This window comes from Apteryx mantelli, chromosome 7 (genome assembly GCF_036417845.1).
Source record: "Apteryx mantelli isolate bAptMan1 chromosome 7, bAptMan1.hap1, whole genome shotgun sequence".
Taxonomy (NCBI): domain Eukaryota; kingdom Metazoa; phylum Chordata; class Aves; order Apterygiformes; family Apterygidae; genus Apteryx; species Apteryx mantelli.
This window is the reverse complement of record NC_089984.1, coordinates 30,071,506-30,086,986: the sequence shown is the minus strand read 5'-3', so window position 1 is coordinate 30,086,986 and position 15,481 is coordinate 30,071,506. Positions and strand designations below refer to the sequence as shown.

Sequence of the window (15,481 nt, the reverse complement as noted above, 5' to 3'; positions counted from 1 at the left end):
TCCATTTGTGAACATGGCTGCAACATGCCTGGCTCCTTCCTGCACCCAAGATGGGATCCATCTCTAACATATATCTGGAAAAAATCGTAAAGAATCAGCATGACCCTCAGAAGACTTTTTTGATTTGTTACCTTATCGCCACTTGACTTTATGCATGGGTATTGTCCCAAAATTACTCCCATCCACCACATGCAGACATATGAACAGAGTTCAGCATGGCTTCCAAACCAGAACAGCCTCTGCCAAGTCACTAAGTCCCAGGTGGGCCTTTCACCTGGACTTGTAAACTGCCCACTCTGAAACGAGAATACCAACTAAACCCTTTTCATGCTGTTATCCTACAATGCCTTCCTGCAAATATCGAGCATGCACAGGACAGATACATGCACAAAAAAAAAAAAAAAAAAAAAGAAAGAAAATCAGAGCAGCTCAGCTCCCTGCAAAATAAACTGCAGAGCATGTCCCAGGTTCTGCCTTAAGAAGGCACAAAAGCAGTAACGGACCCAGCAAAGGCACAGTAGATCAGGATACTGCTTGTGTGGGGGGTGGGCTGATGGGATGACAGTCAGCACAGTGTCAGTCTGGTGGGTTAACTCCGAAGCAAAGACACATCATGCTTTGTAGTCTATAGGTGGCACTTAAAGCTGTGTTTAATCTAGTTCAGCAAACATTTTACAGCTCTTTGTAGGTGGGGCCTTGAAAGAGTACATTGGGCCAGCATTTTGCAGGCTGATTACCTGAGAAGTGCACAGTTGATTAATGATCAGTTGACCTTAAGCTAAGCTTTGCTTGAACTTCCTTATCAGATCTTATATACACAGTGAGCTGTGGGAAAGTCAGCCTGTGGTCTACCGCTTCCAATCATTCATTATCAATCCCCACCAAAAGGGTCAGCCATTAGCAACGCATGATTTTCATGCAGGCCATAAGCTTGCACTCATTAAATGCAGTTCCAGAGTTTACGTACCCCGGAGCAGATCAAGAGTTATACAGCAATGTTATTGCTACAGACAAGAGACCGTGTCCTTCTCACCTCGATTGGCTAAGCGTGCTGGGCACGTCCCCTAACACTGCTTCCCAGGCGATGAGTGCTGTAGTTTCACGTTTCAGAGGACAGTTCCCTAAAATCCTGGGCTCCAAACTCTGAGCAGAAGGTGGGTTTCCAGATTTCCCCCGTGCTCGCCAGTACAGCTGCTAGCACAATGGGGCCGCAGTCCTGAGGGGAAACAGCCTCCGGTTGCTAATGCAATAATAGGAATGACGACAATATTCTGGAGGCAAGGGGCAAAGCTTTCTAAGTCTTATTAAAAACAGCAAATTCTGTTTGTCATTACATGCTCAAGAGATGATGTTGACTAATGTATAACTATCAAATGGAACTGTCATGACTTTAAGGCTGTCAATAATTATGACTTCACATTAATAAGTAACCAGCCCTGCTGTCAAAAAGGTGAAGGAGTGAAGCAAAATGGTAGTTAATACTTTGAATGACATGAAATTATTAAACCTTTCCACAAAACTTTTCCAAAATAGTCACGGTCTCTGTGTTTCTTGTTTCACTTTGGTGGAGCTCATACAATTTCAGCTACATGAAGTTAAGGGTGAAACTGTGACAGCAGAAACCAAATAACCTTCTATCTCAGCTACACCTTTCTAAACAAGAGTTTTGTGTGTTGGGCCCTTCTGGACATGTTGTGGATTGGACACAACATATCAAGAGGTCACAGTGCTCTCTACTTAGAGTCAGGCTGTAGCATCCACTTTGCTGCCTTGATGGAAATTGCAATCTCAGCCTTGGAGCCGAGGTGACTAGTCCCACCTCCCCAGCAAGGGACCCTACAGCACTTTGTTCTGTGGTTTTGCAAGAGCCCTGCTGCAGTTTTGCAAGCGTCCCTCAGGCATGCTCTCTGTGGTGCAAAGGTAGAGAGCGGGAGATGAGCATCCCATTGCCCAAATCCAGTTTGTGGGCTACTGGTTGGATCCATGTGGTGGCTGAGGCAAAGAAGGTGGCCCACACTATCCACAGAGAGGACTGCTTTCTCCACTACTTTTATATCCCGAGGCATGTAAATTGATGAAAATAAAACAGAGCAAAACACCTAAGCTGTTTTCAGAGTGAAGGATGTTAACAGGCTTAAAGTTGGTAAAGTGCTCAGAGATGCTCAGTTGGAAGGTGCACGAGGAAGGTCACAAAGTGGCCCTGACTTTCAGGCTCTGGAACACGTATCATGACACAGGGACTCTGTAAGACCCATTAAAATTCTTTCACCGGAAATGGAAATCCTTCTACACAGACACTTCCAAAGGGTGATGGCCCAGATGAAGGGTCGGTGGGACTTCTAGAGTGTTACTAATAAAAAGCTCCTGTCATAACACATTCTGCCATCCACAGCTTGTAGTTTTCAGCTTTAGAAGGAAATTTAGAAAAAGCTTGCTTTCTAAGACTAACATCTCTGATTTTACGACTGTCAGTTACCCCTAAGCCTTTGCTTCCTCCACCCCATCACCAAATAAATCAGCAGCAAAAACTGGTGGAGTTTTATTTGTTATGACTAAGATCTAGCTGACTACCATGTAAAATGTTGCAAACTTTGTCTATTCCAGATTTAATGCTTCATCCAACCCACACAAAAAATTCATGTTTCTCAGTGTCCAGAAAAAACAAGTCTGCAAAAGCCAGGGCTGCTGCATTAGGAAAGGCTGTAGATTTAAATGGAAGCAGCATGCCGGAAATGCCCCAGTTTAAGGACTGCACATCTAGTGTTTTGTGAAACTGGAGGGGAGTTGGAGGAGATTAAAGCGCATTTCCCTCTGATTGGGAGCTTGTGGGAGGTGTAAACGTGGGCAGTTGTCAGATTAATTCTTTAGATGATTACATTCTTTTTGTTTCTTTAAAGCTGTTTGTAGTTGGGTTTGATGTCTCCTGTTCTGGGCAAGTGTATTGCTGCAGTTACCAAGGTGACTTTAGCTGACTTTCAACTATTTTTTCCAGCTTCAGTTTCTACCAGTAGTCTGCTGCTGGGTGGAGGGGAGAGGGAGGAAATGATGTTTGTTAGTTTTGTTTTAAATCTTGTGAATGAAGACTAACAGCCCCTGAACTTAACCAAAATCATATTTGACTTTTTAAGCAAGATTTCTGTGAGAGGGGTGGTCAAACGTGGACTGCAGCCTCCCCAGACCTCTGGTCAACAGGGAGGAAGGGCCTGAGGAGACTACACGTCCCGGTGCGCTGTGCTCCTTCTTGATGGGTGCAGCCACACGCTGGAACCTGTAGCCTCTCCTCAGGGCCCTCTCTTTGCATTAAGGATGAGGGTGGCTGCAACCTGCTTAATTTTATGCCAATTAGCAGCAGCCCTTGGGGATCCTGGAAAATCGCCAATGCAATCACCGGGTTGCGCAAAATTTGTATGTCCCCTCCTTATAAGTCATGTTTATGGCAGCCTCTTTTCAAGCAGTCCCGATGGCAGTTATTTTGTGGGATTCAAGAATAACCAGGTTGATCGGATTAAGAAATCTGGTCTTATTTATTCTTGCATTTGCATTTTGCTTTATGATCAAGAGTGCTTGATAACATGGATCTGTTACTGAACCAGACTTCAATTCCCTTCCAAGCTCTGTCACCGACACGGAGAACGATTTCTCTGCATTTCCAAATTACCTCCCAGGTACCGAAATCACAGAGGAGAAGCTGTTGGAAGCTGTTCACAAGAGGGACTCTGTAGGAGTGGGTGCCCACTGCCCCTCTGTCCTGAGTTACAGTCACTGCTTGCTTCCCAGGAACAAAACCCTGTGCCAGGAGCTGGCAAATGCAAATAATTAGTGCCAGCTTACACAGCAGAGAGAGAGATGTTGGCCCACTTGTCTTCCCCCCCTGCAACTCTGGCTATTTCAAACTTCCTTATTCCTTAGTGAAGATACAGTCAAAGATCACTTAAGTGCCAGCAATCTTCCTGTATCTTTCCCACAGCTTCCCCTGAAGGGCAAACCAGCAGTTGTGGGAAAGAGCCCTGCAGCACCTTGGCACACAGACTTATAGGGCACATCAGAGACACACAGAGGCAAGTGCAGAAATGGGGCAGACACTGTTACACAGATCCTGCTGTGATCACGCTCAGGCAAAGCTAGCTCGAGTGCTCAGATCTGGGTGCTCATCGTCCTGGTTAAACCGGACAGCAAAAATGTACTGTGTGTACTTCCTGGCACAGAGGAGCTCCAAGGACAATGCCAGCAGCAACAATCTTCTTGCCACTCACATATCCCTTTGACAGTAGTTATTATGCAGCTTTCCAGTGTTTGCAGGGGCCAGACTGTTCCAGACCTACAGCTGAACTGGGATCGAGGGATTTAAGCTGTGCCACTGGCACCCTGCAGACTCATGGGCAAAGTCAAACAACTCCTTTATGCATCAGGTTCCCTGTCTGTCCAGCTGAGACATTTTTCCACGCAGGGGTGCTGCAAGGATTAAGTCAATGTTTGCAAAGCACTTTTGGATTCTCAGATGGGGAAAGCTATGCAGAAGTGCAGCTTAGCATGGTGACCACTCTGCACTTCTACCGACACTGGTTTTCCAGACATTTGCTTTCCTAGTTCGCTGGCTTGTCACCCGGCACTCAGCCTCATGCCGAGAGACACTCCCTGAAGTATATTGCCTCCCCCCGTACAGCATTCCTCACTCAAGCAAGACACCACTGAATGGCGTCTCGATGAGAGAGTATGCCTAAATAAGCAGGACTGGATTGGAAACTTACTGCTTAGTGGTTGCAGAATCGGAAAGTCTAGCCAGAACTAGACAATTTCAGAGAACACTGAAACGCTCCCCTTTATGTAAAAGTTTGCCTCCAAGAACTGAAGACAGGAAACCAGCTACACAGACAACAGTTTCCCTCCACCCAAGTAAAGCAGCAATCAAAACCTAGTGCAACTGGAAGAAGCAAAGTGCAGACTCGCCTGCACTATTACCATAAGAGCTTCCTCAAAAATGTTCCTCAGATGGAGCTTGTTAATTTGCATTAACCTAATGCTACGCAAAGCATTTACTGAAAGAAAAAAAATCAGCATGCCCTATTTATCAAGTAAAAGGAACTACACAGAGTGGACTCCAGTCCTGCAAGCGGTAGTGCTGTTATTCATCCACTACTAACTTGGCACTAGAGCAGACTAGATGCCAGTCTGGGGTTATCCCAGGAGGACTTCTGGAGTGACACAACTTCTCTCTTTTCCCACACAGGAAGGGCAACAACCTGAGATGCTCAGTGTGCAGTGCACCAAAAGGCCACATCCAGGACAGTCCTGCCAGCCCCACCTGCCGGAGGGTTGTTCCCTGGCCTATTTGCCAGGAACCTGCTTATATTTCCCTACACAGCTGGAAATTGTTCAGGGCTGGATAGAATTAAGCACACGGGCACAGAGCTACCATATGTTCAGGGTTCTCTAGACTTAACCTGTTCTTCTGCCTGGAAATTGAATGCAGATGAGATCTTAGATATTTGGGCATGTCCTGGGTTCCTGCACAAATGACCACTGTGCGTGAGCGGCTCACCACTGATCCTGGGGGACCTTCATGCGCACTGTCATCTGGGAAATCCCAGACAGAAATATGGGAACTGTGTGTGAGCTGCCTGTTGAACCACACTGCTTCATCCTTTTTAAGAAGAGGGAGAGATATAAACGATAAAGAGAAGCTGGATAAGCATTGTGTTTTGTCAAAGTAACACAGGCTTGGGAGACCTTTCTTTACTACTCAAACGTCACCTGAGACACTGGGGATGTGGGTGGGCATTACTTGAATCCTGGCTCAATGAAGTGTAGCAATTACTGATAATTCTACCTTCAACTCATGCAGTAATGCAGTTTGCTAGCTCTAGGTTTCTATTCTGTGGCTCAGCAGACAGGAGCAGTAGAGCTGCCCGAGTCAGCCAAGGGGCAGAAAAACATCACTTTCAGCAACGCTGTGTGATCAAGGGGACCTTTGAGGGGTGGAAAAGGTCTAGAATTCTTCCCCTATCCCAATTCTGGCTCTCACTGCAACTGTGGCAAATTAACTCCTCTGTCCTCATCTCAGAAGTGGAGATACTGCTTACCTACCTCACAGGAGAGCAGAGAACTAATTGCTGGGGACAATTAAAGACTCAGCCCCAGAATTTATTACATCAAGAAATTAAACAGGGAACTAAGCAAGACTCCACAAGTGTCACTGATCTTTGACATCTGGAGTCCCCGGCCCACTGAGATCTTAGCAGCAGCAGTGTTTAGTCTGACATCTAGACTTTCCCTATTGATAACAGCTAACAGTATCCAACAGGGGCAGAATCTGCACAGTTCAGGAGACTGGGAGCCTTCTGTTTTTGTCTGACTGAATAGCACCTACCAAGCTGATGGGTCCTAAAAAATAAATAATGTGCTGCTATAAAGTACATTTCTATTCATACACACCTCATTTTTCCAAGTAGTAATCAAGAGTATTATGCTACCTATGGTCAAAATGATTAGTCATGTTTCCAAAGATTAATTTACATGTTCTTTTGTTTAATGCATACGAACTGGTTTAAGGCTGCTTATGAACTGAGCTAACAGTCATTTTGAGAAACAGATGTCCAATGCAGTTTCAAGCATTAAGAGTGCTTTTATTCATATCCTTAGGAGAAAAAGGGCTACACAGTCTACAGTAATAACACTAATGAATCAAAGTGCTCAGCTGCCCAACAGAGTTTTGACAGAAACCAGCTTTTTCTCAAAGGAACTTTTTTAGGACTCTGGGACAGCGAACAACTGGTAATATGCATGCTTAACATGCAAGTATGTGCTTTGCTGGAGCCAAAATACTGAATTAAGCCCTATCTGCAACCAACCAAACAAACAGAGGCTTTTGTATAAGTGCTGAAATGGTAACTGCATAAAAACAGGGAAGTCTATATGGATCCCCACAATTTTATACAAATAAATATTAGAAAGTTTGAGTGTTTCTGGTGTTACTTTGTGACACTGAATGCAGAACAGGTTGTCTACTCTAAACCCTGACAGATTACTGTGGGTGGGTGGCAGCGCTAGGATAAAAGAAAGGGAAGAGAGCTACTAGGAAAGCAGTCAGTGGCTGCAAATCTATGGTAAATAAACAGCACATTCCTCTTCTGCATGAAGCCATTAGAGCCTGTGTCAGACCTGAACGTCCTAACGTCAGCTGGGTGCAAACTTGATGGCCTGGGGTTCTGCAGTGCTTCCTATGCAAAGCAGATTTGGAGCAACTTGCCATGGCCCGACAGAACACTTCTGTGAAGTTCCTGAGAAGCCCCTAATGCATCAGTTACTCACAGGGCCCTTGCAATGAACCACGGGTTTGATATTTTATGGTCTGATGTGTACAGTGCAGGATATGATTACACACAAGCCTGGCTCCCATCAGCCAGCACCTCGTAATCGTTAACATATTTATCCTTGTGGTGCCTCAAGAAGATGACATTGTTATTAGTCCCATTTTTATAGATTCAGAACTGAGGCTCAATAGCTAAATGACTTGCCTTAGATTACACAAGATTTACACTGAAGGCCAGAACAGAGTCCCAGCTCTACCAGGCCCAAGCAAAGACAGTACCCAAAAGACAAGACCTATGTGCAGAGTTGTCCTCCATCTCAGGCACCCACCTACAAGTCCTACAAAAATCACTATATCCATACTAGGTTTTGTGCCTTTCATATCTTAGCCTTTGCCTCTACAGGTACCTGTAGGCACTGTGGATGTAGATACACTACTACATTCAAAAGCTGAACTTCTAAGTTACTTCCCTCTACAGCAGTGGGAGATGAGAAACACCAAACCATGCTCATGTACCAAGCAGCAGGCTGTCCAACTTTGCTCATCATTCTCTTTTGCTCTGTGTATACCACACTGGGCTGGAAAAAACATGGACTGGTAAGTGTTAGCCACAGCAAGGGTAACAATCAGGCCGGATTTAACTACAAGTTAGTTAGAGGTTGCAAGTAAACACCGCTTCCCAGCACAAGCCACTCCTCCCAGTAAGGACATGCTGTTGAACAAATTCCATTATATCTGCTGTGTGAATCAGGGGAAAAAAAAGCAACTGTACAAAGAAGAAAAAGACCTTTTCCAAACTCTGACTAGTTAGTAAGTACGGAGGAAGGAGGTGTCAGGAAACACTGCTGTTTAAGTTGAGACCTCTTCTATTGCTCAGATGCTATCACCAGACTTACTGCAGGCAAGACACAGCAGTCTGGTAACTCCCTTTCCTTAACTGAATTGCTATTATGGAGAAACAGGCTAACTATCAGTTTCCACAGTGGTAACCATAGACCTCAGAGCAATGTATTGATCTTCTAGGAGACAAACACTGGGAACCTGCCATTCCTACTATTAAAGCTTCAGGGAAGGTGGGTGCCCAGCTGCTACAGGTAGGACAGATTTGCTACAAAGGGCACTACACAGATACGAAGCTCCAAATTTGACCTACCTTCCTCTCTGTCTCAGAACCGTTAAAAACACAGGTAAATATTTGTGTGTTCCATCTCTGACCTCTGCTAACATTTCAGCACTCCATCTCGAGCATATCTCTGTTTACCTTACCCTGGATAATATAAAGCTTTCTTATCTGAGCAAAGACTGCCTCCCAGCAGTAAAGCTTACCCAGCAGCTGCCTCCCTGCCCTGATGAGCACCCCAAATATTTCTGGTTGCCCCAAACCACTGTGAACACAGGGCTTTTAATGGGTATGCAGATTCATGCAGGAGCCCAGCATCCCTGAGAAACCCTGTTCAATACTCCTCAGCCTTCTAAGGCTGGGTGTGATTCTTGCACACCACACAGTACCATTTTATTTTTCCAGTGGGACCAACCTTTAGGCGGAGAAATACCACTTAGAATCTGAGTCAGGTCAGAATCCAGCTCCATACAATTATTACATAGCAAAAATAAGATTATTCTTAAAGCAGTAATAAGGCCATTTGAGATGTTTTTGAAAAATACCACTACCTCACATTATTTACTAGTACATTGCATCAGCAATTGACATAATACTTCCCCAAAGGACTTGGTAACTCAAAAATATTCATAAGTCAGCCAAATCAGAAGTTACACAAAAAAAGGAACAAGAACAAACATCAGGGTCCTAACCAAGCACCAGGAATATTTTTCTCATAGAATGCTTGAATCAAGAATGAAACAGAGGAACTGAAACCGAGCAGGATGCTGGGCCTGCCTGGCACTCCAGGAAGGAGCCTGATGATCTTTACTCTTTGAACAAGAAAGCTCAAGTGTTCATGGGAGACTAGGAAACCAAAAGAAACACCAAGATGAAAGAATGCAGCAGAGACACATGCATTTTCTTTAGGTTTAGATTTCTTCAGATTTAGATGAAAACATTATAATTGATGGGAATAGATTTTACTAGTAACTGAAACATAGCCTAAGATGGGAAGGGGGAAAAACCCACAGAACTGAAGTGCAGACACAGCAAATGGCTGAGAACGCAAGTGATTGCCTATAGATTCACCAAAGACAAAAATTACAAATGAGGCAAGATCTACAGGGCCACCTAGTCCCACTTTACTCCATTTATAGTCTGTAGACAAAAAGATACCAGGGTGGTATTGGCATATGATTAGTGCCAGTACTTGCCTACTTGAGCTAGACAAGATCAAAGTCACCTTTTCTTAAAAAAGTAAAACAAAAAAAAACACTCCACAATATTTTAACCAAAAGGTTTGTAATTATGAGTTTGAAAACAAAATACTCGGGCAAAAATATCAAACACTGCTCTATTCCACCTAGCTCTCTGGATAGTACGGCACTGTTTGACCCAGTACATTTTACAGGGCTCGGTCCAGTCTGACCTCAAACACCGCACTGTGAGCAGCAAGTCCCCTAGGACACAGTCAGAGCCACTCTGCATTAGCAAGGTTTGCCCAACATCAGTCTCAACATCTGCCCTCCTAAGTATTAGCCTATTAACCCAGCCTGAGCAACTCTTTTCCCTCTATTCTTACACTTTGCAAGTATTTGCTGTTATCTTTCCTCTCCCCTGTCAAGTCTTTTTCCCACCCAGCTTTAACTTTGTTTTTCACTCTGAGGTCTTTAGTCTTCCTTCTCCTGTCATCTGAGAGTGCAGAATTAAACTTACGGTGCTCGGTCATGGTTCAACCCATTCTGTCTTTGTGCATTTATTGGAGGTAGAACAGGTTTGCTGTTAATCTCAAGCCCTCTCCGCAAAGTCTCCCTGATTTGCTCCGTATCTGCAAAGAGAATTTGTTTAATGTGATTTATTGTCCCCAGAAGCATCACACAGGAAGGTGTCAGCTTTTCCTAAACGGCCTGTTTCTATCGTGTGCTTCATCCAAACTCTTCCCCTTCAGAAAGAAATCAAGGGATAAAACAAGGCTGAATTCCTAATGACTCTTCTTGCAGCTTAGAAGTTATTTCACTGTTGTTTTGGGCTGCTATGTTATGTCAGGCAAGGACAGCTGGAACTTTTGCACTACACCCTCCTGATGAGAAAATTCTGAGTAGTTTTGTATTCCTTTCATAAATGAGGTGTTTGCTGCTTCTGCAGCTCTCGCAGAACCTCCTGACACTTTCAGCTTTCGTGATGGGAGTAGGCATAACAGGAGTTTGTTCCTTTACCAAATTAGTGCAAGAGGGTCCCTGAGTTTCTGCACTTGGCTTTGCAAATCTGTCAATTAATTTACAAAAATATCCACAAGAGAAAGGAATTTTATGCAGGGTAAGCTTCATCCTCAAGCTGACATTTGAAAATAAACTGCAAATTATGCAGTTCGAATGCAGTCTTTCTACTTCTTCGTTTTCCTGTAATGCCTAGTGGCCAAATACTTTAAAAGGATGTTCATACCCCAGCTTTCTTAGACATTTTCTCGTCTTTTTTGAGAAATGTGAGAATCAGGTGCAGAACAAAATATCCAAGCTATTTCAGAATCATCTGAAGGACGGGCAAATATCACTGTGTAGATCTGTCTCAGGCTTTTCATTTGTGGGGCTTGGGGAGAACAGTGTGTAGTCTTTTTAGATCCATTGCAGTTCAAAATATTTGTGCAGAAGCCAGATGGACTGTTACATGCATTTATTTATTTATTTTTTAACTATGGAATCAAAAAACAAGCAAGATATCATTCCTATGGAAACCATCATTAATTTCTGGAAATCTCAAACCCTTAAATTTTACATTACTTGACCAGTTTGAAAGCTAACATGCGTAATTTCAAGTGTGCTTAATGGCTGTGACATCTGCAGCCTGAGATGGCACCTCACTGTAAAGGGGAACTCCACTGTACTCAATTTCTTCTTTCCAGAGTTACGTATTTGCAAGTATCACTTGAGTTCAGCTACAGCAACATGCAGTGTCAGTCCAACTTGACACCAGGGAAGTGACAATGTTAAAAAGGAAACATGGCCTGGAAAAATGCAGTTGCTCCACCTTGCAGGTACTTAAGGTCCTGGTTTCAACCAGAGCTCTCTAACTTTGGAGATTTAGATTAGGAATAGCCTAAAAACTGGAAGATAAATTCAGACAAAACAATGCAAAGATTTCTCTCTCTCTCCCCCTACCCCTCCCATCTGCCTTGAAGAGGCCATACCAAAATTCATTCCACCCCCCTGAGACACACTGAGCCTTCCCGTAAATGGGGTGGTTGTTATGCATCCCACGGTGATGCATGACTCTCAGCCCGCTGCCCAGACCCACCAGAGAGCGGGCCCAAAGGCCAGCGCAGGACTTCTCACCTTTCCCGGACAGCCGCCGTGGCTGGCTTCCAATGCAAATGCTCCTGCTGTCTTCATCATCCTCTGGGGGCCGGCTGAGATCATCCCAGGCACACTTGGCACTCACGCCGCTCAGGTTTGAGCCATCTGTCTCAATTCCTTTGTCGACTCTCTCCTGCTTGAAAAGATCCAAAACCCCAAGACTTTTTTGGGTGTGGCTTGGATGTGAGCTGGAAGCCCTCCGGCTCTAGGGCAGCATCAGCTCAGCTGCCTTCAGCAGCCCTTACGTGTCCCTCCTCTGCCGCCCGTTTCCACTCTCTGCACCGCCATCCTGATCAGCCCGCTACGGGTGGTTGCACATTGAGCTAAGTTAGGGAGCTGATCTGAACTGGACCAAACCATTTTTTGGTAGCAGGTTGGTTTGAATTCCTATCCCATCTCCACTGTTTCATTGCATGGTCATTGCTGGCACAAAGCAGGGAAAGACAGAGGTGGAAATGAGTGGCCTGGCGCATGCAGGGCTGCTTTGTTCAGTGTCAGCTCCAGCTTACACCAACTTGAAGCATTTATGACACTACAGCGTATGCTCCTCTATGAAGCACAGCTTGGCAGTCTACCTGTTTTATGTCAGTGATAGACTCTTGAATAACTAAATGTAAGATCCCTTTCCAAGCTTACCAAGGAGTCCCAGAATAAAAATAGCTCACAGAGTGGCTCACTCTTCACAAGAGTTCATTATTTGCAAACCGACCAGACAACTACTGCTTTTCAATATGTTGGTGTGTTCAGTCAAGTACAAATGTGCAAGGGAGACATAAGATCTGTGTGCAGATGTCAAAGCTTTTGCACAGCTTTCTCTATTGGCCAAATACACAAACTCCATCCCTTGCAAGTTGGGATTTCCAAGCATGTAACCACTGTTTGGATCTAGGAAGGTGTTGCACACAAACAGCATGCAGCTGGATAGTCTTAGACACCAGGCATTTTTTTCAAGGACACATGCATTTGCTGCCAGCAAGCCTCTGCCTTAAGCTGCAGCCAAAACTTCCAAAGGACTCCTCCCTGCTAATGGGAACAGGCATTAGTCTGAATTTCCACCTATTTCCCACAAGGGGGTAATGTTGAGCTGGACAAACTTAGAGCTGAGTTACAGAGGGGAAGGGCTGCTCTTAACGCTGTTACCTCTCAGCTGGCACTGAATAAATCAGGCTCATTTTCCCCTCTTCAGAAGGAGTGTCACTTCTAGTACCAATCAGTGGCACTAGCAAGATCTCCATCTCACTACATACATCTGGGTCACCTCAAAATATGTGATAACTTCCGCAGGACGCAAGGCAGACTTTGAAGATTTGAGGGAAGAGCAGAGCAGTTCTCTGCGTGTTACACACAACAGGAGCCGATCTCGCTCATTATTCCTACCCTCCGGTTTGACCTTGCCACTGAAGTCAAGAGACCGTGGGAGCATTCAGTGCTCTGCTCCCTAAGAAGCAGTTTCCATACTAAAACCCTCATGCACTCCTCCCCCTGCCCAGCTAAATACGCTGTACCCTATACAGAGCATTGCCTGTTCTTGCGACCATTCAAGAGAGGATTTGAGCAGCTCAGAGATAAGCACAAGGACTTGGGGTGTGGTTGCGCTGCAGTTTAAGCTGATCTAATTCACAGTGGCTGCAGTCCCACCCTCCCCCATGTGCTCCTACTCCTTCCCCCAAGCCAAATGTTTTTTTTTTCAGCTGGATCACCTCCCTGAACTGTCTCCCTGGCCCACGGCATCATGCAGAAGCCTGCAGCTAAGGGTAGGACCACAGCAATCCTGGCTTAGATAGACTGAAGCACTCAAGAAACTGCCTTCCTGCTGCTTCTCTCCCTGGAAGGCAGCTACCACATGCCGGCATCTTCCTCCAGTGTCATGGAAAACTGGCTTCTGGGAAAAAGTAATGGAAGAATCTGAGAAATAAATCCGCAGTAATTTTCTTTTGTTATATCCTAAATATAAAATGAGCTGTTCCGCCCAGAAATAGAAGTTGTGAAAAAAAATACATCCGATCCTACATACGCAAATGATGCTCTACCACGTGGCCCCTTAGGGAGCTCCCACAGTGCTCTGTGAGGACCGAAATTAGCTGGTGCGAGGATAGGGAGCTTTGGCTTGCCAGCATGCTTATTTTTCATTCCAGTGACTAGGGAAGCACGGGAGAGCCAAACTTGCCCTTGAGGAGGTAGAAGAAGAGCCCAGAGGGCCCCGCGGCCTCCAGCTGGACAAAGGCTGTCATGGGAAGCGCTTCTCCATGAGCACAGCCAGGGGCCCCGCTCAGACACAGTTAGTGCCCCCAGACGGGACACAGAAGCTAAGGGAAGGGGAAAGGCTCTGTAGCTCATCATCTGCATCTCAGCTGGTTTGCAGAGCACTTCCTTAGGGGAAGAAGTGCTACTCTGTTGGCATCTCTTGGAGATCAAGGGGGAACTGATGGAAATGAGCTGGCCTAAGGCAGCCTAATTTGCATGCCTGTTTTATAACATTTGCAAGTGTTGATGCTAAAAGGAGGGGGGGAAAAAAACAGAAAAACCCCACAGGCTCTCAGTTAGGGTGATGCACAGTGTTACCCCATCTTTGGCCAGTAAAGATGTGCCTGGTCCAAGGGGCCGTTCTTCCTCCCCGAAAGGGCCGCCTGAGCAGGAGGCTGGAGGAGCCCAGGGCAAAGGAGGTTCAGCTTTTTCCTTCCTCAAAGAAAGGATGTTTCTGTCCCATTTTCCTCTCAGCATGTGGGAGGGATGCTCTGAGGCTCTTCTAAGTCATTGATCCCTTTCTAAATGAGCCAGAGCACTGCAGCGTGACCCGCAGAGCAGCAACCACAACTCAGGAAATTCAAATCGGCTTTATTCTCTTCTATCTGCTAAGACAGAAGCAAAGCACTGAGAATCAGTGCAGAGCTAGGGCCCAAGGGGGACTGTTTGACAGTCCTGCCAGGGAAATCTGAATAGCCTACAGGGAAGCCTGGCCGAACAGAAACCAGCCAGCGTTGCCACAGCGTTAATTGCTGACATCCTGGGATGACGTCTTAGTTGGGAGCCGTTCTCAGCGACTTCGAACAGAAAGTACAGCTGCTGCTGCCAGGGCTGGGCTTAGGCCTCGACCAATTCCCACAAGAAACAATGCAGTCTCAAAACAAGCTCTGCCCGCTTCCCAGGCAGGCAACGTGCGCGCCGGCTCCCTGGAAAGTTATCCGTTTTCTCTCCCTTCTCCCTCCCTCGCCTCCACCTATCCTCCAGTGGTGCCTTTCAGCTCACGGGCACCCAGTAACACCACTAAGAAAAAACTGCGTGAAAGCCACTTTATCCTTTGCCCCCTAATTCAGGGCGGAAGGCCCGCAACGAGGGCTGAACCCGGGCTGGCACAGCCTTGCTCCTGGCACTTCACAGAGCCTCTTCCCGGGACTCGGCACCGCAGAAGAAGCTTCTGCCCTGGGTCTGCCTCACAGTCTGCCTTCGGTGGCCGCGCAGCAGAAAGGAGGCACACACAAACCTGCACATACTCACTGCGAGAAGGGCAAGAGAGAACAGAAACAGGAATGTTTTCGACGTGAGGAAGTCCGGAAAGACCACAGACATAACAGCCTTCAGTGGCAGGACACACTAGTGAGGGAGAAGTACTTTTCTACTTGCCTTAACTTGCCTTGGCTGACTCAGATTCCAGTAAGCTGAGCTACTTTTCATTTACAGTAAATTGAAGAAAACCCTGTTATCATTAGGAATCACCAGTGC

At 45.7% G+C, this 15,481-nt stretch overlaps 1 protein-coding gene across 2 annotated transcripts in view; it reads right to left on the bottom strand.

Moving 5' to 3' along the window:
- The window catches only part of SUFU (SUFU negative regulator of hedgehog signaling), a 100,139-nt gene that overhangs the window by 26,175 nt on the left and 58,483 nt on the right, over nucleotides 1-15,481 (bottom strand). The window contains exons 7-8 of one of the 2 annotated variants that reach the window (XM_067300183.1): nucleotides 11,741-11,897; nucleotides 10,128-10,239 (exon numbers count right to left, since the gene is read on the bottom strand). In XM_067300183.1, the coding sequence (XP_067156284.1) occupies nucleotides 10,128-10,239; nucleotides 11,741-11,897 (269 nt within the window). The remainder of the gene's footprint in view (nucleotides 1-10,127; nucleotides 10,240-11,740; nucleotides 11,898-15,481) is intronic. The other variant, XM_067300184.1, reaches the window with a different exon arrangement.